Below are 25,797 nucleotides of genomic sequence, written 5' to 3' on the forward strand. Positions count from 1 at the left end.
CAAATGCCATTTACAGATTCACTGAGACCCCTATCAAATTACTAATGGCATTTTTCACAGAACTAGAACAAAAAATTTCACAATTCATATGGAAACACAAAAGCCCAAGCCAAGGCAGCCTTGAGAAAGAAGAATGGTGCTGGAATCAACCTTCCTGACTTCTCATTACACTACAAAGCTACAGTCATCAATACAGTATGGTACTGGCACAAAACAGAAATACAGACCAATGGAACAAGAGAGAAATCCCAGAAATAAACCCATGCACCTATGGGTTCTTTATTTTTGACCAAAACAGAAATACAGACCAATGGAACAAGAGAGAAATCCCAGAAATAAACCCATGCACCTATGGGTTCTTTATTTTTGACAAAGGAGGCAAGAATATACAATGGGGCAAAGACAGCCTCTTCAATAAATGGTGCTGGGAAAACTGGACAGCTACATGTAAAAGACTGGAGAAGGGCATGGCAACCTACTCCAGTATTTTTGCCTGGAGAATCCCATGGACAGAGGAGCCTGGTGGACTACAGTCCATGAGGTCGCAAACAGTCAGACACGACTGAAGCGGCTTAGCACGCACACACGCACTTGTAAAATAACGAAATTAGAACACTTCCTAATATCATTCACAAAGATAAACTCAAAATGGATTGAAGACCTAAATATAAGACCAGAAACTATAAAACATAGGCAAACATAGGCAGAACACTTGATGACATAAATCAAAGCAAGATCCTCTTTGGCCCACCTCCTAGAGTAACAGAAATAAAAACAAAAGTAAACAAGTGGGACTTGATTAAACTTAAAAGCCTTTGCACAGCAAAGGAAACAATAAGAAGGTGAAAAGACAACCCTCAGAATGGGAGAAAATAATAGCAAACAAAACAACTGACAAAGGATTAATTTTAAAAATATACAAGCAGCTCATACAACTCAATGCCAGAAAAACAAACAACCCAATCAAAAAGTGGGAAAAAGTTCTAAACAAACATTTCTCCAAAGAAGACATACAGATGGCTAACAAACACATGAAAGAGGATCAACATTGCTCATTATTAGAGAAATGCAAATCAAAACTACAATGAGGTATCACCTCACACTGGTCAGAATGGCCATCATCAAAAAGTCTACAAACAATAAATGCTGGAGAGGGTGTGGAGAAAAGGGAATGCCCTTGCACTGTTGGTGGGAATATAAATTGATACAGCTACTATGGAAGACGGTATGGCGATTCCCTAAAAAACCAGGAATAAAAGTGCCAAATGACCCACTCCTAGGCATATACCCTGAGGAAATCAAAACTGAAAAAGACACATGTATCCCATTGTTCACTGCAGCACTATTTACAATAGCTAGAGCGTGGAAGCAAACCAGACGCCCATGACAGATGAATGGGTAAAAAAGTCGTGGTACATATACACAATGGAATATTACTCAGCCATAAAAAGGAACACATTTGAGTCAGTTCTGATGAGGTGGATGAACCTAGAACTTATTATACAGAGTGAAGTGAGTCAGAAAAAGGAAGATATAGTATTGTAATGCATATATACAGAGTCTAGAAAAATGGTACTAAAGAATTTATTTACAGGTCAGCAATGGAGAAACAGACATAGAGAACAGACTTATGGACATGGGGAGAGGGGAGGAGAGGGTGAGATGTATGGAAAGAGTAACGTGGAAACTTACATTGCCACATATAAAATAGATTGCCAACAGGAATTTGCTGTACGGCTCAGGAAACTTAAACAGGGGCTCTGTATCAACCTAGAGGGGTGGGATGGGAGGGTGACGGGAAGAAGGTTCAAAAGGGAGGGGATATATGTATACCTATGGCTGATTTATGTTGAGATTTGACAGAAAACAGCAAAATTTTGTAAAAATTATTCTTCAATAAAAAAAATTAAAAAGGAAAAAAGAATGTAATACGTTAAGGCACAATAATAAAAAAGGACTTACAATGCTATTTTTTTAAATAAAATAAACATTTGCGTGAATATTGAAAGCCACATTCAGTTGAAACAGAGATCAGAAGAGAAAATAGAGCAGAGGCTCTAAGGGAGTGAATGGCTAAGAGCAAAATGTTCAAGGACACTTCATTTCCTATGTTCTTTCCTAGTAGCTCCTTGGCCAGATACCTCAGTTCTGCCATCTTCTGCATCTTCTGACTAGAAGTGATGTATTCAATGAAGCTAATGAATTAAGTGAGACAAAAAATTAAGAAAATATAAAGGCAATTTTAAGATCACAAGCTATACCCTCAAGAAGTTGAACTGAACCTCAAAATAGAGCTTTCAACAAAATTACAAGAGGACAAGTGCAGGGATCAAGTCTGTAATCATCATTTTTCCACAACCCTTTCTGAAAAGAACTGAGCAAGGGACACTGTGTGACAAGAGAAAAAAAAGATCCATAATTGTTCTGCTTTGTACCAATTTATTCAGCAGTGTTTAGCATCCATGAAAACCAACAAAACGACCAAATAACTGGAGTGGCCATAAAGAGACATGAAAGGACGTTTAACCACCATAGTAGACAGTCAGTAGAAGACACTCTCTAAGTCCATAAATCATATAGATGTTTAAGCATATTATAGAAATTTATAAGGTTACTTTCAATGAGTACCAGTATAAAAGTGTAAACTCCAAAAACAGTAGAAATAGAATCTAAAAAAATAAAAATATTAAAAAAGCCACTTATAGCAAATTTGTGAACATTCCCTGAGATATGCACTTATGATGTGTCCACTTGTTTTTGCATTAACTTTTTAATATAGATTTTACAGAAGAGTATCATTGAATTGGAAAACTCCTAAGTGATTGTTACGTGACTCAGTAGACAACAGTAACACGGATAGAGTAACACAAGCTCTTCTTATTGGCTCTAAGGCTGTCATGAAAACCGTATTTACAAGTATAGTACAAGTATAGTAGACACCTTCTCAGAAAGGTACGGGGTCAGATGATGTGAATTTAGAATTTTTCAGATTTTAGGCAGCTTGTATTATATAACATTCTCAATGAAGTCTGTGAAATACCACCATAATCATTTCCCTAAATTTCTCTATGAAAAATATACAAGAGGGATGAAATCAAGACTGTAGAGAACCTCACATCAGTTCAAGTCATACTTGGCCACCAAATGAATTCTGAAATTAAAACACTATCTACAAAACCTTAAAAAACTTTTTATATCTCCAAATTGCAGATAATGGGACTTATGCTATTTAAGTTCAACTTCCAGCTCTCCTTTAGGGCTGATACGTGATATGGCAACTGTAAAACATGATGTAAACCCAACTTCATATTACCAGTTATTTAAAAGTAAAGCCTGTTAATATTTAACATCTTAAGAACAGAAAAAACATTTAAATAGATTTGTGGAGTATCAACATACAATGAAAACAAATCAAAACGCGAAAACAAAGTGCAGAACCCTCCCGCATCCTCCAAGGCTCAAAGAGCAGCTATCCAGCTGTAGTCTACTTTCCTAAATTTTTTCAGTTCTTTTTCTTCTGATTTTGACAACTGATATATAATGTCTTCTTCCGAATCTGTGTTATTTGTATCCTGGATCTTTTCAGTGAAATTATTTTCTTCATCTGAATCATCACTTTCTTTTTCTTCCACCATATCGACATCATCAGGATGTTCTTCAGCACTTTTAACAATAACAGAATAAAATGCAATTACTATTGAAAAATATTTCTAAACAATAACTTTCTAATTTAAGATACTTATGAAAAAAATCATATGAACAAAATTAATGAAAATTGTTGTTACTGAATACACTTTTATTTGACTTAGTAATTCTATACTCTGTAAATACAGATTAAAGCTGAAGGAGAAACACAGGGAAAGAATATTCTGATCAATGATATCACAAATCATCCTGTTTCTCAAAACAGAGTATCTGAACACATGTGATAAACTGCCTTACCTCTTAGTCTCCTTAGACAGCAGGAGTGAGTTTACAAACATGGAGCAGAGGAAAGAAGCAGATGGCAGGACATGGGCTGGAGTGCGAAGAAGCTAGAGTGAAACAGAAACAGGGTTTCATTTAAAAAGAGGAAATGCCCAGGCTTTTATCAACACCAGGTTCTGTTGATGAAAAACCAAAGAACTCCTATTTTTATGCAAACAACCCCTCCTCCAACCTCATCAGAAATCCTAAATTTTATGCCATTTAGTTTGAGAATTAAAGTTGCACAATATACAAATGATTATCCAAAAATTATTTGTTACAGATTGATTATCCAAAAATTCCAACTTCAGTTAAAGTCCTTTACTGCATTTAACCCCTGTCACATAGGTATAAGCAATTAATTTATAGTGTTAGTTTCAGTATTATAATAAACTTATGTAATTAATAATTACTTACCTCACTAATTGCAGGTATGTTTTCTGTTAAGGGCAGCTGTACCAGCTCATTCTCCAAAGCTTCATTTAACTTGTCATTCTGTTGTTCCTTCCTGTGCTTTCCCAATAAGAAATAAAATGGGGTTGTTGGAAGACTTTCTTCTGCTAAGAGCTGTAAGGGTTAAAGAACAGGGAAATAGTTTCAATAAAAAAGGAGGAACTGCCTCTGATCCAAGTACTACAGTAATAAAATAACAGGGATGAAAGGAATTGTAGGTTATCTTGTATGATTCTTTCACTTCACAAGTAAAGCAACTGAAACTAGTCCATTTACTCTGAGAAAAGCCAATGTGGACACTTAAGATGACTGTTGGGGGCTGGTGTGAGGCACTCCACCTGTGGCAAAGGTCATGAGGAAGGAGGCTCGACATACGCAAAGGTGGGATCGAGCCTCAGGAGTCCCCCTGGAAATCCTCAAGCATCTACCCCCATAACCAGAGCCTGCCTACTTTACTACTTTGTGCTCACCTACACCTCTGACTTTACGGGGGGCTGTCCCCCACCACCTCTTTCGGAGAAGGAGTTAACTTAGAGCTCCAGTTAATAATAATTCCTGGGCGTGATAGGAGTGTTTCAACCTACAAACTCTTCTGAAGGTTCTCTAGCCTGCCTGACAGGCTTGTCCGGCCACATGTGATTGCTCACAGCCTCCCAACCGTGAGAGGCACGGGATGCTTTAAACCTTCTAAAAACAGGTTCCTTAGAAAAGTTAGAAAACCATTAGTATAAGTATAGTTGGCTGATTAGAAATTGTATTGGTGAAGGGTTTTTCATTTGTTGAGCCAATGTTTGTTGCTAAGTCTCCACATCCCTTGCCCTTATACACATTAATGAATATATAGAAGAAATAAGTATTAACCTTTGATATTAATCACATTAGACCTTAGGCTAAGTAAATTCTTTCCATAACTAAAACCCACTACACCCTTACCCTACAGGAATGTAACTTTATTTGGGTGGCGTCTGTTTTAAGAATAATCACCCCTGGAGAAATAAGTGTCCTGGTTGACTGACCGCCGTCACAAGGAGAGGGTCATAAATTGTCAGCAGGCCCCCTGGCCAGAAGATGATGTAACACCCCTAAGACCTCTGTATACATTTGTATGAAGCACCTGACTTTGATAAAAGTCAGGACTGCTGACCCCACGTGACTTTTGCATAACATCTCAGTGTATAAAAGTAGACCATGGAAAATAAAGAACTGGGATCAGTTTCTCGAAATACTGGTCTCCCCATGTCTCTCTCTCTCTCAAACTCTGGCTGAGTCTCCATCTGGAGTGCGGAACCCGCCATGCTTACTAATTATGCCTGGGCTTCTAAGATCTGACCGGGGAGGCCTCAGTGTCTCCTCTCCTTCAGGAGAATGGAAGGACGCCTGCGGCCTACGTAAGTGGTGCAAGCTTCTTGTCTTGAAGTTTTATTGGTCTCCCGCGTAAACCAAGCTATCAGCCTCTTTTCTCCACTGAATTTTCCTGCTGAGCTATCCTCCTTCTATTACTCTTTATATCTCTAATATCTAATTGAAGCTATTGTATCCTGATCCTCTCTGACGCCGTCCCCGCTTCGAACTCCCTGGATCAGCCGGGGCTGGACCCCGGCAGATGACAGAACAATATGTACACCTACCACTACTTCTACCCCCAGTCCTACAAAAACAGCAGCAAGGGGTTTTCAGAAGGGCACAGATCTACAGTAATAAAGAAACTGGGTGATGTGGAAAGTGGAGAGCAGGCTGAGGGGTGCTAACTGACCTAGCAGACCCAAGAGAACAGGATTCTAAGCTGGTGGTGGCCAACGCTAAGAAGCACCCCAATTTATGCTGTGGTGGTGGTTTAGTCACTAAGTTGTGTCCAACTCTTGTGACCCCATGGACTGTAGCCTGCCAGGCTCCTCTGTCCATGGGATTCTCCAGGCAAGAACACTGGAGTGGGTTGCCATTTCCTTCTCCAAATGTATGCTGTAGAATCTCACAATGCTCAAGAATTGGTACTAATAGTGCTTCTGAAAAAGGCTAAAAGAAAAAAAAGAAGAAAACCTGTTAGCCTGGTTACAGTCTAGAGCTCTAGAGCTCTCAGATTTCCAGATCTCCTCCTCAGCCTCAGCAGAAGGCTGGCAAAACCAAGTGTGTCTTTTGCTCCTTGAAGAGCAAAACCAAGTGTGTCTTTAGACTAGACAGCTTGGTGTGTGGAGGGTGAGGGTGGCCGCGCAGCTGAAGGCAGCTGTGGTCCATAGAGGCTGCTTCCTGCAGTGCTGGCAGTCAGGTGACGCCTTTCAGGCAGGAATTTGGAAGAAGTTTATCTGGGTGATAATGACCAGTCTAAGAGAAAAAGTTCTAAAAGTAATGACTTCAGAGATTTTCTCCTAATAGCTCAGTCAGCTAGTGGAGACCAGAGGTCAAGTTCCATCCAGGCGAACTTTCAAAGGTGACCTTGCTCACTTTTAATTAAAAGCAGACAGCCAAGAATCATCAGACTCAGATGAAAATCTCCAAAACAGATTGAAAAGAAAAAACCTAATGAAAATAAACCATACAAGAGAGACCAAAAAAAAAAAAAAACAAAAAACCCAAACATATACATAAAAGATCAGATGAAAAACAAGAAATCTCTCATACTATAAAAAACGGGAAAAAAAGAATTACTTTCTAAAATACTATATATTTTAATGTTTATTATCTGTACCTTCCTATTAGACTGTAACACTACAAATTTATAGAGACTTGACCCTTCCATTCACTGATACCCTAAATGTCTAGAGCATACAGTAATGATCAACAAAAAAAATGCTAAATGAATTCAATGAATTTTCAGAGACAACTAAGTCAGGTTACAGATAAAGTGTAACAGTATCTTCAAAGTTCTGAGACAAAATGATTTTCAACCTAGAATTCTACGTAACCAACCAATCAAATGAGAGAATAAAAACAAGTCCAAACCTGCAATGTCTTAAAATTTACTTCCCATGGAGATATTTACCAAAGCAAAGGAGTAACCAAAGCAAGCGATAAACCACAGGATCTATTACAGGAGAGGTGACTGAACCCCCAGAATGGCAGCAAATGCAGATCCTAAGATGACCACTGTGCAGCAGGTGTCAGGTTTATAACAGGGCAATCAGTTCAGAGTAAAGCAGGTCAGAGGCTCTTGAAAACACTTCTTCAAGCCCAGCATACCTAATATGAAGACCATGAGAGGACGCACACACTGGGGGAACTAGGTGCCCCCAGTGCAGGAGGCCCAGGCTCGATCTCTGGGTCGGCAAGACCCCTGGAGGAGGGAATGGCTGCCCACTCCAGTATTCTTGCCTGGAAAACTCCATGGATAGAGGAGCCTGGAGGGCTACGGTACATGGGGTCACAAAGAACTGGGCATGACTGAGCGACTGACACTCTCACTTTCACTAGATGAGAATAGGAAACTGAGCAAATGAAAAGATAAGCAATCATTAACTCCAGATAAAAGAAGCTGGTCATAAAAGGAAAAACAACCTGTTTGTTACTGCATGGCTCAGTTATCAATGGTGTTAACATTTTTAAGGATGAACAATGATCTAAGATAAATTTATCTACACTGCAAAGATTAGGGACAGAATGTATGTGGGTGTATGTTGTGTATTTGGGGGGAGGGATGTGAAAGAAATTTCAACTTCAATAGATCAGAATTAGAAAATACCAAGTCTAATGCCTAGATGTGAAAAATCCAGAATTAGCAATATAAACATGTTTCTTAGAGACACAGAGGTAAATAAAAACTTCAACTAAAAAGTTGTGAGTGGGTATCTGTGTGGGTCATCTCACTTGGTGGTGAAGTTCAAGTTTTCTCACAAATGTCTCATAAAACTATTTGATTCTTTGGATCATAAGCATACATTACTGATATTACAAATTAAAACTACATTTTCAAAGACCACTATGACACCAAATGAAGCAAGAAGTTTCTAAGTATATAATTTAAAACTCCACTTCAGGGCAGGTAAAACATTTTTGTCATAGCTGAGTTTTGAAAGATAAACTTATCTTTGCAGGGAGGCAATGTGCATGATCTGAGCTACAAGTGACCAGAACGTACCTGTTTGCTTGTGGGTGTGAGTTTCTCTTCTGGAGACTGTGTACTGAATGTCAATAAACTCTGAAAAGAGAGGTCAATTAATGATGCAAAATATAAACTGTAGATATTACAGTTAGAAAATGATGTCAACTTTTCATGCTTATATATATATGCTCACAGAAAATGTATTTAGTAACTGCTGTGACAGTTGTTAAGATCGTTCTGAAAGATATATATATATATATATATATATATAAAAAGTCAATTGATAGATCTAATTTAAGCCACTGATTTCTTTATGGTAAATCAAATTAAAAAGTTAAAAAAAGGCCATTCTAACAAATGCAATTCAAAATACTCTAATTATCTTTTAGATCATATCTTTTTTACTGTCATGGAATGAATGAATACAAGAAAGAGCCTTTAAGGTGGGGGCTAATATACTCCCACCAATAATATGACTGTACTGAGCATACTAGATAGATGATTTGGCAGTGGGTTGAGGTGGGTAGGGAGAGAAGGGGTAATCCTTAACAATACTATTTCACACATACTAAATGACCGCCTTTTCTGAGGTGGATGGTTACCTGTGATTTTGTTAGGAAGTAAAACTGGGATCTGTTCAGCCACTGGTAAGCTTCTGAGGTGAACGATTCAGGGACATCTCGGGGAACAAACACTCCCCATAAGACTTCCTCTCTGCAGATATTCTTTTGAATATACAATGGCCTTGGCTCGCTAGGTTTAAATACAAACACTAGAGGAAAAAAAAACAGACAATAACATTTTGCTGGCAAAGGTTAGTTCTAGCCTCAGATTGGAGGCCCACACTCACCCTGGGACTTACCCCATTGAATAAATGGCCCAGGTCATGATTATTTTAGGCTTTGATTCAATAAGTATCTGTGATGCCTACTATGTGTCAAGTAGGTTAGGAATGAGGGCTTTGAAGATGGAAAAGAGAAAGAAAAATTCCTATTTCTGAGAGCAGAGCCAACTGCAGAAAACAGACACCAAAACACTACAGAAGTACTTTTTGTCTTAAGCTCTAAAACAGACATCTGTAGAGCTTTAAGATCACAGAGAAGGAATGATTAAAGCTCCTTGGGGGTTGGGGGGTGGTTTCAAAATCCTTTAAGGAGGTGAAATCTCTCTTGGATTTTGAAGACTGAGTAGGAGATGGATGACATGCTGAAAAATGAGGGACGTCCTCAAGCTGGAACTCAAGGAAGAGCAGTGGTCAGGCAAGTGGCTTCTGATCCAAAGTTAAGTTTAACTCAAATTACATTAAAGATGTTAAAAAGAAAATTTAGGGAACAGATTTCTTTTCTCAAAGAAATGTGTGTACTTACAGTCTGAACCAACAGAAGACTGAGCGATGGCAGCAATATTCTCTGAATTGGGATCAGGTTCCATAACTCTCACATTTAATTTCGTACTCCATTCCACTGGGGGAAAAAGGGATTCACTTTTAAGAAGAGGTTTACCAAAATCTTCTTAAAGTAGGTACTCAATATTTATTGGGACAATCAATTTTCTTATTCTTAGGAAGAGGGATTTTATGCTTCCAGATAACACACAGTCAACATACTGAAATTATCTGTGGAAATCTACATTAAGAAGAGGGGCAGGAAGCAAAAAAACAGTATTCTTCCACATGCAATGAAATGGTTATTATTTCAGTGCAACTATGGTCTCATGTTTTTCCATTACTGCTAAATGTGGGCAATGTTAACCAGAATTGTCATAGAGAATATTAAAAAAGTTATAAACATTCATTACTAAGCAACCACCATGTGTTCCAAACATACTTGAATAAGTAAAATGCCACAGAGTCCATGTTTGTTAGGAGGACTGTTAATAGGCTTCATTCAAATTTAATGCTGACAGGGGCACTGCAGGTTAATATGCATTATGAATTAGAGAAACTTTCCACAAATTGTTATGAGGATGGAGAATACGGAGGGCGGCAGAGTTGTACACACTGAAGACTGGGGAAAACAGCAAGGACAATGGAAGTGGATTTGTTGAAAATTGGGCAATTTATAAACACCGCTGACCCTGAATAACACGGATCTGAACTGAGCCCGTCTGCACGTGTGTGCTCTCAGTTGTGCCCACTCTCTGTGGCCCCACGGACTGTAAACCTGCCAGGGTCCTCTGTCCATGGACCTTTCCAGGCAGGAATACCACAGTAGGGTCCCATTTCCTACTTCAGGGAATAAACCTTCTTCCAGAGAACAAGGCTGAGTCTCTTGCATCTCCTGCGTTGGCAGGTAGATTCTTTACCACTAGTGCTACCCGGGAAGCCCTTTATAAATACAGCTGACCCTTGAGTAACACGAATTTGAACTGAGCGGGTACACATACATACAGACTTTTAAAACAGCAAATGTTACAGCACTGTTCAACCCAAGGCTGGTTAAATCCACAGAAGGTTGTCTCTAAGTTATACGTGAATTTTTGATTGTGCAGAGGGTCAATGACCCTAACTCCTGCATCACTCAAGAGTCAACTGTAATCAAAGTCTATTATTACAGGCATAGCACTCCAAATTTTCCTATGTGCTCTGATACTACTTTATAGCAAAAAATATCTTACATGCACAACTGAGCAGATTCCAACAGCACAGAATGCCATTTTCAGTGACACCAAGAAGATACTTGGAACAAGTCAATCTCCCAAAGCAAAGGTGCCTAGATTAAAACAAGGAAGTTAACAATTTAGTTCTACCACACTCAGGTACAAAGGACTGCAGACTTTCCGCCCTACATTAAAACAAGGAGGGTAACAAGTTAGTTCTGCCATACTCAGTTACAAAGGCCTGCTGACTTCTTGCTTTATATTAAAACAAGGGAGGTTAACACGTTAGTTCTACCACACTCAGTTGCAGAGGACTGCAGACTTCTGCCCTAGATTAAAACAAGGAAGGTAACAAGTTAGTTTTATCACACTCAGTTACAGAAGCCTGCAGACTTCCCGCCCTAGATTAAAACAGGGAAGTCAACAACAGTCAGTTCTATCACCCTTAGCTGCAAAGGACTGCAGACTTCCCGCACAGTACTAGTTTTGTGCAAGGCCGACTTTTAGATACACACGTGTTTTTATTCATAATTATCCTGCAGAAAAAGGGGGTAAGGAGCACAAAAGGAAAGGTTTATTCAGTTACTTTGTGTCTTTAGGAAAACAGATTTGATGACCAATTCTTTTCTAATATGCTGTACAGTACCGTAATTGGCACATATAGAGGACGTGTATGTGAAACATACTAAGTTACTTAAAACCTTTTATGCTTTTTTTTTGCCTCGAGGCAGATTTGCAATATGAATTGTGAAGTTTTATAAAGTAAATTCAGAATTAGATATGTTAGAAATTAGAAACAATTAGCCATTCTGTCCTCAAATGCTCAAGTGACCTGAAATAAAATGGAAGATATTACTGTTAATTCCCTTGCCATTATTAAAAATAATGAAGTTTGAGCATAACATTGCTTTTTTGAAGATGCAGAGAAAGTAAACATTGTCTGGATCTACTGAGCTTATGTATGGCATCTACTGTTGTGTAGTACAACCGAGAAAACTAATGCACACGGTTTACAAACACAGCATTTCTTAGCTTCCCAGTATTTTGCTGAGCTGCTGGCACCACTGACACACCGGATACCTTTGGAGAAGGCATAAATTATTATTAAAGTTTATGTAGAAAGACTTGTTGAATTAAAAAAAAAATCCAGCAGTTTACACTCTCCCAATTATTTACCTACCTTATTTTCCCAGCTCGTTGACAAAATGTACATTTAAGTTCCCAAGTCTCTGAATCCCATATTGTAACTATTTCTTCAAAACTAACTGCTAGCAACGAGCCATCTTCAGAGAAACAACAGTTAGTTGCTTGGTATTTATGATAACTACCCACAAAGTCACAGGTCCAGCCAACAGCCTTTTCTGTGGAAATGTAGAGCATAGAAATAGTATAATGCTAGATAATATTTTAGGGAATTTATTAGACACACAGTTTAAAAAACAAGGAAGCAACAAAAAACTTTCCTCCCCCAAATTTAGTTACAAATCATTGACTGATATGAAATTTGTATCCCTTCCAAGAGACCTTGGCCTTCCCTCTAGTGCAACAGTAAAGGGAGTAATTGCAAAAGGAGTAACTTTTTTTTAAAACTCTTTCCTCATAAAATGGAATAATTAGCACACAATTAATCAAGAATGTCATAAAATAAGTAAAGATTTGGGAAAGAAGGAATGTAAAAATGTTATTTCCCAAATCATTTGAAAGTAGGCAGTGGTCTACAGAATTATAGTTGAAAAAATCCTCCCAGAATGGATATAATTTTCTTGAGTTAAACACACCAATTCTTAAACTTGTACACTACATATGCATATACTATATTTAAGCAACTTACTGTATATATCAGAATCATCTGTTAATATCCACACTTTGAAGTGGCCATCTTTACTTGCTGTAACCAACGTGGAGCTTTCAGATTTTTCTGCATTACAGAAACAGAGAGCTGTGATGTGGTCCTCATGTGGCATGTTAACCTTTGTATTAAGAACAAACCTAGTAGGAAGGAAACCAATTTATTTTTATACCAGGACAATATGAGATACTATCACTGAATATTAAGAATTCCTTACAAGTTGTACATTTTCCAACAGAATCATTAAGATTAGGCAACTTATATATTACTACCCATAAGGAGCAACAATTGAGTGCTCTGTCACTAACAGACAAAAGACGCAAAGAGTTCCGGCACATTACCTCTGGCCTCGTGTAACTTACATTAACACAGACGATTACGTAGTGTCAACTTACTGGTACACAGTGAGTATAAAATAGGGGTTTGTCCAAACATGACACTTGAAAGGCTACTACACTAAAGTACAGGAAAACTGCAGAACACATATACCTATTTTGAAAAAAAAAGCAAAAAAGGAAATGGCTATAAAGCCCCTCCTTGTGGCAAGAAGGTACAGAAACACTACCTATTTCAAACTGCCCTGGTCAGTATTTAATAAGTCACCCAAACTACCTCCCAAAGTTTGTTTCTGCCTCGACAGAACACTGGTGTGAATGAAAGGAACTCATGCTAGCCCTGTTTTCTAGAATATCAGGGCAGTGGTCCTGTCTGGCTGACAGATTTTTTAAAAGTCCAGGTTATGAGAGTGGTATGGAGGGACTGTTTCCTCACCTGTAAAATGCAACAACAGGCTTATCTTGTGAAGACTCACAAGATAACTGGCACAGAGAACTAAGCCTAGGTCTTGACAAGCAAGGACTTGCTTGATAAATAGCTATCACAGCCATACTATGAGAAACTAGTGGGCTCCTTATCTAGTCGAAACTGCACCACACCACACTTCCACCACCTGCTACTGTCATTTTTCCCAAAGAAGGTAGTATAACGTCAATGAAAGAGCCAAGGAACAAAGACAGCTGCATTCTAATCCTGGATCTGCCTGCAATTAGGTGTGTCCTTGGGGGTGCCACTTCTCCACGTTTCCTCATTTATGCAATGAAGTGACTCATAACTTGGAGGACACCACTGCTTTCTCAGAGCAGAAAGCTTAAAGGCTTTATTAGAGGAGTAACACTTCCTTCATTTCTCTTAATATAAATGTATCAAAAAGACCAATAATTGAAACCACAAGCTAGAAAGTCAAATAATTTTCTGCTCTGAAATTAAACAGCTATATAGGTAATCTTACCCTTGTGTTTTCTTATTATACATCCATAGCTTCATTTGCAATTCAAGCTCAGTTTCCTTTTCTTGACGTTGTTCCACCGTTGCAAGCCAATTACCATAGCAGCCAAATGCAGCCTTTGTTAGCTCAATTTGGATCAGACCAGAATCATTGATATATTCCTGCTGTATAATATCTAACTGATAGGTTAAAAAAAAATCCAAAATTTTTATTAATGTAAATATGTAAATGTTAAAGCATGCAAGGAATAATAAATAACCACATCATAAATATCTTCTGGAATCTAGAGTAACAGGCTTTTAGACAAAAATGAACTAACCATTTATGGTGATCAAAACTGCCATTAAAAAATGAAGCATATTATATAACAATTCAGTGGTGATAATTTTTCAACAATCTTGAATTTTAGTAATGATTATGCTCCATTTATAGATCTTAGAACAAAATCTTAGATTACAGTAATGTTTTTCTTTTGTTTCAAATAGTTTTATATAAAATCTCAAGACTAGATTTCACATCACTAGAAACAAAGAGAGCAAAAATAAAACCTACAATTTTTAAGGAGTGAAAAAAGAACAATACTGTAAACAGACGAGCATTTATAATTGTTTCCTTTATTTTATTTCCTCATCTACATCTAAAAATGTATTCAGTGTCTACTATTTCCAGGCATTGTATTAGAATGTACAAAGATCAGTACATTCTCTTTCATTGAGAGGTTAAAAGGTGTTGGAGGGAAAGAGACAAAGTGTTAGAGAGGCTGTAATAGAAATCTATAAAGGGTACTAAGTTGCTTCAGTCGTGTCCGACTCTGTGTGACCCCACAGATGGCAGCCCACCAGGCTCCCGCATCCCTGGGATTCTCCAGGCAAGAACACTGGAGTGGGTTGCCATTTCCTTCTCCAATAAAGGGTACTGTGGGGCACAAAAGAAAAAGTGCGAAGTCTAGACTGCATTTATTAGGATTACAGAAAGTGTTCCTCTTTAATCTACACTGAAAATTTTATCTTCAGTATGCACATATGACACTGTTTTGCCACAAAACACAGACGTGTCTGTGCTGTCAATCCACGTATTCTCATATCCCATCCTTGTGACTCAAAGGTAGAGATGTGTGTAACAGTTAATTAGTGTTGTCTGAAACAATAAAATAAGAGCCTACACAACAGCGCTGACTGGCTTTTACAGGCAGACTTCATCTGCAACTGTGGCTGCAAACAACTGATAATACAATGTTTGAATAACACAGGCACAACATCTTAAGAAGTCATAAAAGCTACCTGACCCCAGTGGGTGCTATAAAACTTTCACTAGTTTTAAGATTAGTTAATGCATCAAAATCTTACATTGTATAACTGTTTATCACTTTGGAGAGAATAAAACTGCAGGTGGCCAGGTTTCCCGTTCAAAACCAAAGCTTTAGTTCTCGGGTCAATCATCAAACCAGTAAAGATACTTCTGTCTGCAAAAGAAGTGAATAGTAGCTGAAATCAGAAAAATATTCACTCTAAAAAATGTACACCATTCCACAGCCAAAGGTCTGCAGTACCTTTCACCAGGCCTTGAATTACTGCAGACGCCTCAAGGTTTCGGTGAATGATTGTTATCTCTGTGGGTAAAAAAAACAGTTAAACATAAATCAGTCAAATTTCAAGGCAAAAAAAAAAAAAGGTGAATTTATATTCTTCTGATATATACCAGAATACAGAAGACAAGTGAGTTATGTTCTTGGGGTGTGACTGGAGAGTTAGGACTACTTTGTTATTTAACAGAAAAACCAGGGGTGTGATGAGGGCTTTTCATCCCACCTTTCAGTCCCTGTTGGAACCTCTAAGTTTTCTGCTGTGACTATGACTACACTGAAAATGTTAACTCAGAAACTTATTTACCCCAAAAGAGATGGTTACAGTTTACTTTGAAATGAATCACTGCATTAATGGGTTGGTTGGCCATGCTCTCTGTTGAGGGGAAACCAGGCAGTGGGCTATGGGATTCACATCTCAGCTGAGTTATAACAGGATGACTAAATGTGTTGGAGGAATCACAAGACTGCCTCCATTTCTGTCAAAATCCCACACTGAGATAATAGCTCTCACACTGAGATAATGGTTATACCAAAGGAAAATCTCATAGCATTCTTACAAAAATGCCATTATATTGTAAAAACACAAACGCCCATTTCAAAACCCTTCTTTTATTCCCCCAATCATCCTACATGAAAAAGATCTTTAAATGTAAGTGCATAACAATAACTAAATACACTTAGCCATATACTCTCATAAAAACAACTCTGGAAATGTAGGATTCTGGTGGCATCTAAGGGCAAGAAAAGGATGGAGAAAAGATGAGAAATGGAAGAGAAAAAAAGGCTGGTTAAATCCTATGCTACTCTTAGTTTGCTATTTTCCATTCCCTACAGACGCTAGCTAATTTATGACATTACACAAAATCATATTTCCTCACGACAACAAATTCAGACCTACTGTTATCGGAATGTGAAGTACAGAACAAATCCCCGGCTGGTGACACTGAGATATGTTCAATGGTAGCTCCTAAGCGGGGGAGGAACTCCTTATTCTTCTCTGCCGCCTCACGCCACTCTACGAGGACAGACTCACGGCCACCGCTCAGCAGACTGCTGCCTTCTCATCCACCCAAAGAAATGAGAAAGACAGAGAAAAAATACGAAGATATAATCAATGTTGTGATTTTTCCTATGTTAGAGAAAAACTATTTAAAAAAACGTGCAAACAAGTGTCTTTATATCTTTTAATACACTTGGAAGACAAAAGATTTAAAGATCACTGATTCATGGATTTTTTTTTCTTTCTGGTTATGTCATTACTTCATTGCTGACCAATTCTGCCAATAACTAGAAAATCTGGGTAACACAAACATCCTCCAGGCCCAAATGGCTTCACTAGTGAACTTTTCCAAACATTTAAGGAAGAAATAAACCAGTTTTACTCTCTTCCAGGTAACAAAAAAGAAAGAACACTTCCCAATTTGTTTTGAAGACCAGCATACTTCAGCACCAAAACTAGTACACTCTAAGAAAAGTGCAAGCCAATTTCTTAACAGGCAAAAACCACCACATGAAAACAGCAAGCTGAATCCAACGATACACTAAAAAGATAGGACATCATTGCAGGGTAAAGTGCACTGCAGCAATGTGAGGTTATTTTAACATCTGAAAAATAAGCCAATGTAATGAACTCTACTTAGAGATAAAGGAAAAATAAATCATCAGTATTTTACTATAGATGCAGAGAACGTAAATGATATTATTCTAGACCCATAATAAAAACTCAGTAACCAAGTAGTGAGACCTTTAAAATTTCACCAAAACACCTATAGAAAATCTACAGGTAATTTAGTGGTGAAACACTGAAAACCTTCCCCCTGTGTTGGGAACACCATACCACTTTTATTCAACATTAACCTGAGGTCCTAGAGCACTGAAATAAAAAAGGCTTAAAGATCAGAATGAAGTAACAAATTAGATGCTAACAAGATGGATGAACCTAGAATCTGTTATAGTTAAGTAAGTCAGAAAGAGAAAAACAAATACAGTATATTAACACATATATATGGAATCTAGAAAAAGTGATACTGATGAGCTTACTTGCAGGGAAGGAAAGGAGATGCAGATGTAGACACAGAATGGGCTTGTGGACAGTGGGGGAGGGAGAGAGAGGGATGAATGGAGAAAGTAGCATCAACACGTGTGCACTCTCGGGTGTGAGGTGGACAGCTGGTGAGAAGCTGCGTGCAGCACAGGGAGCCCAGTGTGGTGCTCTGTGATGGCCTGGAGGGATCGGATGGGGGCAGGGGAGGGGGCTAGGGAAGGCAGGGATGTATGAGTAATGATACCTGATTTGCATTGTTGTACAGCAGAAACCAACACAACATTGTAAAAATTAAAAAAAAAAAAAAATTAACGTGATTCAGCATTATTAACTGAAGTACAGATTTTGTTCACATCTCACAGAATTTTATGTTAGTGTCCATTATTTGTTTTCATACCTTATTCAAGACTCTGCTGCTGCTGCTGCTGCTGCTAAGTCGCTTCAGTCGTGTCTGACTCTGCGACCCCATAAACGGCAGCCCACCAGGCTCCCCCGTCCCTGGGATTCTCCAGGCAAGAACACTGGAGTGGGTTATTCAAGACTCTACATTGTATTTAATTGCACTGAGCAGTATCAGCTGCATGCAAAAAATTCCGCTGAATTCTCTTTTCACTTTTATTCTATTAAAAATATTTTGTAATTTTCCTTGTTATGGCATCTTGGATGTACCTCTCATTCAAAAGTGGACATTTAATTTCCAAATATATGGGATTTTTAAAGGAGCTTTGCTATTCATTTCTCATTTAAAAGATTCTCTGCAATCACCCTCTGTGTTTTTTTCAGTCCTCTAACTTTATTAAGTCTTTCAATGGCTAAGTCAAAGATCTCTTGGTAAAGGTCACACTGCACTTGAAGAAAACATGTGGGTTATTTTCAAATATCTTTTGATATTGATCTCTAACATAATTCCACAGTAAAAAGAGAACAGACTGTATAATATCAATACTTTATGATTACAAAATTTCTGCACCTGGTCTTATGTCTGGATATATCTCCTAGTTTATAGTCTATGGGAACTTGAATAAAACTTGTATCCTACTGTTGTGTGAAAATTGTATTAATCTTAATTACTTCAAATTGGTTCATAGTGCTTTTCAGGTCTTCTATATTCTTGTACTCCTCTGTACATTCATGCTAATAATTTCTGAGAGTTTGATATTGAAACTCTAACTAAAAATCTTAATTTATCGACTTAAAACAGACAATTGTAATATATATGGTGAAACTACATGTAACTTTGTTTTGTATTTTCCAGGTCTCCTGTAAATGTGTTATTTTCATAATTTAAAAAACAATAAAACTTAGATGCTCACAGACAGCATGAGTGGGTTCAAAGTGGAGCCAAAACAGTTTATACAGTTAATATTTAACCTAACTTATAAACAGTTCTAAAAACTGTTGGCACAGACAATAATTTCTTTCTTCAGTTAACTCTTATACATATTCAGGATCAATTCTAACATTTCACTGACAACCATGTACTATATTACTTCTTATTTACAAACATTCATGTGATTTAAAAAAATGACATCAAGAATTCAGCTCTATTAGCCAAGATGATCTGCAGTACCTCCTGTGAGAAAGCCCTGGTTCACAGTAGAGGCACTTGGTATTCGTTTTTTCTTTCTTTGAGTGCCAACTAATCTAACTATGCCTTCTTCCCTAAACCCAACCTGAAAAGGCCGATCCTGAATGTTCCAGGGCTTAAGGATAAGTAAGGCTATCAAGAAAGCTATGACTAATAACTAGCTTGACAGGCAGTGGGCAAGATGGGTAAGGACAACAAAAGAGAAAAGTCACAATGACAATATTTATCAGTTGATCTTGGTCCTGATTTGAGCAGGGGTCACAGCAGAGAAAAACAAACTGAGTAGGAAGGGCTAAAGAAACCGCCCTGGGTCAGGAAACAATAAAACACAGCCTGAAACATTACAGACGCATACATACAAAACGCCACAAACACCCTCCTTTGTACTCTGGGGGCTGGGGTGGGGGGGGGTGTTAAAGAAAAGGTGGCCTATGTCTTCCATCCAAACACCCTCTTCCTTCTCCTTTTGTTCTCAGTTCCCGTGGACTCCAGCTGTACTACTCTAGTATCAGGCTGGGTCCCACCCTTCCACACACCACTCCCCAACCCCCAAAACCAAAAGCGCAAGTGGGCTGAGGATACCTTCTACTTCCCAAAGCTCCAGTGAGTTAAACCCAAGAAACCCTGTAGGAAACCAGAGCCCACAGTACTAAGACTTGTCCTGGCCGTCTCTAGGAAGACCTGCAGGAAGAAAATCCACTTTCTCCAGGGACACCAACCCCTGGAGCATGCAGCACCCCGTCCCCTGCATTGTTCGGAACCAGCCAAAATATAATGACATGATTTTCAGCACACAGGTGTAGGGATGCTAAAGTAACCAAAGGCAAAATGTACCCCAAATTTCTGTTGTAGGTCATCCTATTTCCAAGGGGGTGTTTTTACTCATTACAGCCACTCTCATGCAGCTTAAATGGAACGAAGGACTGAATTAACTTCAAACAGTGAATGTGGCGATCTTATAGGTAAAAAAAGAAACTTTTGAACTAGATCTAGGTCCAAATCGAACTTACTAGCCATGTGACCTTTTAAGCAACTTAGTTCTCAACTATAAAGCTCATTTATGGCATCTGTATGACGAGAATAAAGGTGCCTATTATTTTTGGAGTCAACGTAATGAGATAATGGATGTGAAGCATCAGCAGTCACTTGCTCTTGATAAACTGTAGTTAGACTCATGGACAACAAGCACTTGACAATGTGCACATACATTAAAACAAAAAAGTAATATAATTTAAATAGCTGTGTATTAACAAGAGGCTTTATGACAGGTGTACACTTTGATACTCTGAAGGGCTCTGAAACCTTCAGCAAATGGTACTGTGCAATAAGCGTCGTGCTAACTATGCCTAAAACACGGGTAATATATAAGCACTTAAAATTCATTTTGCCCAGGCAATTCTAAGTCTTTCAGACTATAAATACAATGAATTAAAATACTTGGTTCACACATTTCAAAAGTTCATTTTAATTATTAAATCTGCACTTACCTGTCACTGAAAAAGCCAAATCCATAACCAAATCATGATGCCAATGTAAACATGTATATGTATATTTCTTTTCATCATCAAAATTCCTCCTGTTGGAGAAAACCAACATTCTTAATTTGGTCAAAGGGGTATGTTTATCAAGCTCACTGGTTTTAATGTGCAAAAAGAACACTTTCTATTTCTAAACCAGTCACTTCTGCAACAGGCCATCACAGTATCCTACCAGTTCAATATTCACTGTTGTTACTCTTTCCATTTTACTTAAAGGCTGACAAAAAGCTCTCTTATAGATAAAATGCACCTTTTTAACTCCTAGGGCCAAGGGTGGAAATCTTAAAATAGTAAGTGTGCAATGAAGAGTATAGTAATATAAAAAAGGGAGAAAAAAAAAAAGACAGGGAGGACGCCAGCAAAGCCTCATCTACTATTAGCAGCTGCTTTTCGGTTCTGTCCTTCTCCCTGTACCCAGGTATACCCCTGTTCTGCAGGACTAATCCAGAAGAAATAAATGATCATCAAGCTCTTCAAGAGTAAACCGACCAAAGACGAATTTTGCCATCCTTGTGACCAGTTGCTATGCAATCTTCCTTTGGGTGACATGTTACACATGTAAAGTTGTTCCTAGCATGTTTCTTATTTCTTGATGATGATAAGGTAAACCTAGAAGAAAAAAATTTTACCTTGATTATTAAAGACTTGGTGGGTGTGATATAGTTAAGTAAAAGGAGGTCCATCCTTATCAAGCCAAACTGGTGAGCTCTCAGAATGCACTGAATATAAATGTATGATTTTTAAGAAAAACTGTGACCAGGAATCATCAATTACATTTTATAAACATTTATTATTAAACAATATAAACTTTATGTGAATAACATTCTACCATAATTACTTATCCATGGAGGCCACTGAGAGTGAAATAAAGAATAGACAGTCCTTTCCGTGGTTTTCTACCTGGCCAAAGTTTGTTAAAATTTCTTGTTTAAGCTAAGTTTTTAGTATTAAGTATGGATAAGCCTCAGAAATTATATCTGAGACAGCTGGATAATCTGTTCAAAGATGTAAGGATCCTTCTTATACTGCAAAGGAAAACAGATGTTAATCTTCAGGCAGGGTTCAAGAGGACAGCGTCATTTGAAGAGTGACTTCTCATGCTTAGCACTGTGTTGCTGTGTGCTGGGCTCAGTCCTGTCTGACTCTTCGCAATCCCACAGACTGCAGCCTACCAGGCTCCTCTGTCCATGGGACTTTCCAGACAAGAACACTGGAGTGGGTTGCCATTTCCTTCACCAGGGAAACTTCCCAATCCAAGGATCAAACCCATGTCTCTAGTATCTCTTGCACTGGCAGACAGATTCTTTACCAATGTGCCACCTGGGAAATCCCATGCTTAGCACTAGCCTCTTTAAATATATTATCTCAGTCATCCTTACAACTCTGTTCAGTTCAGTTCAGTTGCTCAGTCGCGTCCGACTCTGCAACCCCATGGACTGCAACACACCAGGATTCTCTGTCCATCACCAACTCCTGGACTCAACTCATGTCCATCGAGTTGGTGATGACATCCAACCAGCTCATCCTTTGTCATCCCCTTCTCCCCCTGCATTCAATCTATCCCAGCATCAGTCTTTTCCAGTAAATCAGTTCTTCGCATCAGGTAGCCAAAGTATTGGAGTTTCAGCTTCAGCATCAGTCTTTCCAATGAATATTCAGGACTGACTTCCTTTAGGATAGAATGGTTTGATCTCCTTGCAGTCGAAGGGTCTCTCAAGAGTCTTCTCCAACACCACAGTTCAAAAGCATTAATTCTTCTGTGCTCAGCTTTCTTTATAAACTCTCACATCCATAAAAGACTACTAGAAAAACCATAGCTTTGACCAGACGGACCTTTGTCAGCAAAGTATATCTTTGCTTTTTAATATGCCATCTAGATTGGTCACAACTTTTCATCCAAGGAGCAAGTGTCTTTGAATTTCATGGCCGCAGCCATCATCTGCAGTGATTTTGGAGCCCCCCAAAATAAAGTCTGTCACTGTTTCCCCATCTATTTGCCATAAAGTAATGGGACCGGATGCCATGATCTTTGTTTTCTGAATGTTGAGCTTTAAGCCAACTTTTTCACTCTGCTCTTTCACTTTCACCAAGAGGCTCTTTAGTTCTTCACTTTCTGCCATAAGGGTGGTGTCATCTGCATATCTGAGGTTATTGATATTTCTCCCAGCAATCTTGATTCCAGTTTGTGCTTCATCTAGCCCGGCATTTCATATGATGTACTCTGTATATAAGTTAAATAAGCAAGGTGACAACATACAGCCTTGATGTACTCCTTTCCCTACTTGGAACCAGTCTGTTGTTCTACGTTCAATTCTAACTGTTGCTTCTTGACCCGCATACAGATTTCTCAGGAGGCAGGTAAGGTGGTCTGGTATTCCTATCTTTTGAAGAATTTTCCACAGTTTGTTGTTATCCACACAGTCAAAGGTTTTAGCATAGTCAATATAGCAGAAGCAAATGTTTTTCTGGAGCTCTCATGCTTTTCTGATGATCCAACGGATGTTGGCAATTTGATCTCTGGTTCCTCTAAATCCAGTTGAAAATCTGGAAGTTCATGATTCACATTCTGTTAAAGCCTGGCCTGGAGAATTTTGAGCATCACTTTGCTAGTGTGTGAGATGAGGACAACTGTGCGGTAGTTTGAACATTCTTTGGCATTGCCTTTCTTTGGGATTGCAATGAAAACTGACCTTTCCCAGTTCTGGGGCCACTGCTGAGTTTTCCAAATTTGCTGGCATATTGAGTGTAGCACTTTCACAGCATCATCTTTTAGGATTTGAAATAGCTCAACTGGAATTCCATCACCTCCACTAGCTTTGTTCATAGTGATGCCCACTTAACTTTGCATTCCAGGATGTCTGGCTCTAGGTGAGTGATCACACCATCGCGGTTATCTGGTTATCTGGTTATCTGAAGATCTTTTTTGAGTAGTTCTTCGGTGTATTCTTGCCACCTCCTCTTAGTATCTTCTGCTTCTGTTAGGTCCATACCCTTTCTGTCCTTTATTGTGCCCATCTTTGCATGAAATATTCCCTTGATATCTCTGATTTTCTTAAAGCAATGTCCAGTCTTTCCCATTCTATTGTTTTCCTCTATTTCTTTGCATTGATCACTGAAGAAGGCTTTCTTATCTCTCCTTGCTATTCCTTGGAACTCTGCACTCAAATGGGTGTATTTTTCCTTTTCTCTTTTGCCTTTAGTTCCTCTTCTTTTCTCAGCTCTTTGTAAGGCCTCCTCAGACAACCATTTTGCCATTTTTCATTTCTTTTTCTTGGGGATGGTCTTGATCACTGCCTCCTGTACAATGTCACAAACCTCCATCCATAGTTCTTCAGGCACTCTATCAGATCTAAATCCTCGAATCTGTTTGTCACTTCCACTGTATAATCGTAAGGTGTTTGATTTAGGTCATATCTGAAGAGTCTAGTGGTTTTGCCTACTTTCTTCAACTTAAGTCTGAATTTTGCAATAAGGAGTTCATGATCCCCATTTAATGGTATCATCCCCATTTAAAATGTATGTTAATCTGAAGTGCAAGGTGGTTCAATAAACTAATTTGAATCATGTTAAGCCCAGATATCCAAAAGCCTATATTCATCTCTATAGCCACAATATAAATGAGGATAATCTAGAAAAGACTTTGGAAACCACATCTCAATTCTGACAGCAGAAATCTATGTGTGGATGGAGTTTTAGGCAGACAAGCTCCCTAGGATTTTGTGTGTAATAATTTTAACTCACTGTGGATTAAAAATTCTACCTTTATATCTTGTGGTTTCATAATTTTAATATGGTATAGAAATAGCTTTGGGTCACAGGATGAATAAAATTAAGATAAATAAAATTACAATAAACTCTTGAGTAAATAAAATAAAGCTATCAAAACGGAATTCTTACCTTGTTGTTGTTTTCTTTTTGAAAAAATAAACAGACAAGTAGAAGTCCCGTACTGCAGCAACATACTCCCCCTGGTATTGCAAAGAGAAGATAACATTCACAGTAACAGTTAACACCCTTTAAAAAGAAATATTCTCGTCACAATAGTTAACAAAGCAACAAAACTGTTTTGCTGATCAAGATTAATATGAAATGATATATTACAGTTTAACAATGGAAAGGATGTGCAGTTGCTTAGTTGACTCTTTGTGACCCCCCCATGGACTGTAGCCCACCAGGCTCCTCTGTCCATGGGGATCTCCAGGCAAGAATACTGGAGTGGGTTGCCATGCCCTCCTCCAGGGGATCTTTGCAACCCAAGTCTCCCACATTGCAGGCAGATTCTTTACCATCTAAGCCACCAGGGAAGCCCAAGAATATTGGAGTGTGTAGCCTATCCCTTCTCCAGGGGAACTTTCCGACACAGGAATTGAACTGGATCTCCTGGGTTGCAGGCGGATTCTTTACCAGCATGATTATTGTATGGAAAGGATACTCCTACTTTTATAATAATCAGAAACTTAAAGATTAATGTAGATCCTATATCCTAAAACTAGAGTCTCGAACTTTAAGTATAATGATTAAAACTTTTTTCTATTATGGCATAATTTATAAACAGTAAAGTGCAATGTCTGACATGTATCTAACCACGTAACCATCACCACAATCAAGATTTAGGACATTTTCTTTGCCTCAGGAGCGCTCATTTGTTCTTTATTCCAGTCAATCCCCAATGCCCCTAGCCCTGCCAGCTATCACCATGGCTTACCTCTCGGCCTGTTCTATAACAGAACGGTAAATATTAGGTTGGTGCAAAAGTAACTGTGGTTTTGTATTGTTGAACTTTGCCATTTGATATTGGAATACATTCTTAAATACACGTGGTTATGTTATACATCATTTTAATGCATATTTCTCACTT

The 25,797-nt window shown here is 38.3% G+C and overlaps 1 protein-coding gene across 1 annotated transcript in view; it reads right to left on the reverse strand.

Moving 5' to 3' along the window:
* Window positions 1-2,419: 2,419 nt before the first annotated feature.
* WDR75 (WD repeat domain 75) overlaps window positions 2,420-25,797 on the reverse strand; it is a 40,905-nt gene continuing 17,527 nt past the window's right edge. The window contains exons 6-21 of the mRNA XM_019969557.2: window positions 24,837-24,907; window positions 21,429-21,548; window positions 20,889-20,977; window positions 16,668-16,826; window positions 15,734-15,793; window positions 15,531-15,646; window positions 14,188-14,363; window positions 12,882-13,039; window positions 12,231-12,411; window positions 11,069-11,163; window positions 9,820-9,915; window positions 9,055-9,224; window positions 8,489-8,548; window positions 4,384-4,533; window positions 3,943-4,034; window positions 2,420-3,663 (exon numbers count right to left, since the gene is read on the reverse strand). Coding sequence (XP_019825116.2) covers window positions 3,459-3,663; window positions 3,943-4,034; window positions 4,384-4,533; window positions 8,489-8,548; window positions 9,055-9,224; window positions 9,820-9,915; window positions 11,069-11,163; window positions 12,231-12,411; window positions 12,882-13,039; window positions 14,188-14,363; window positions 15,531-15,646; window positions 15,734-15,793; window positions 16,668-16,826; window positions 20,889-20,977; window positions 21,429-21,548; window positions 24,837-24,907 — 1,998 coding nt within the window. The 3' untranslated portion in view covers window positions 2,420-3,458. The remainder of the gene's footprint in view (window positions 3,664-3,942; window positions 4,035-4,383; window positions 4,534-8,488; window positions 8,549-9,054; window positions 9,225-9,819; window positions 9,916-11,068; window positions 11,164-12,230; window positions 12,412-12,881; window positions 13,040-14,187; window positions 14,364-15,530; window positions 15,647-15,733; window positions 15,794-16,667; window positions 16,827-20,888; window positions 20,978-21,428; window positions 21,549-24,836; window positions 24,908-25,797) is intronic.

This window comes from Bos indicus, chromosome 2, assembly GCF_029378745.1.
Source record: "Bos indicus isolate NIAB-ARS_2022 breed Sahiwal x Tharparkar chromosome 2, NIAB-ARS_B.indTharparkar_mat_pri_1.0, whole genome shotgun sequence".
Classification (NCBI taxonomy): domain Eukaryota; kingdom Metazoa; phylum Chordata; class Mammalia; order Artiodactyla; family Bovidae; genus Bos; species Bos indicus.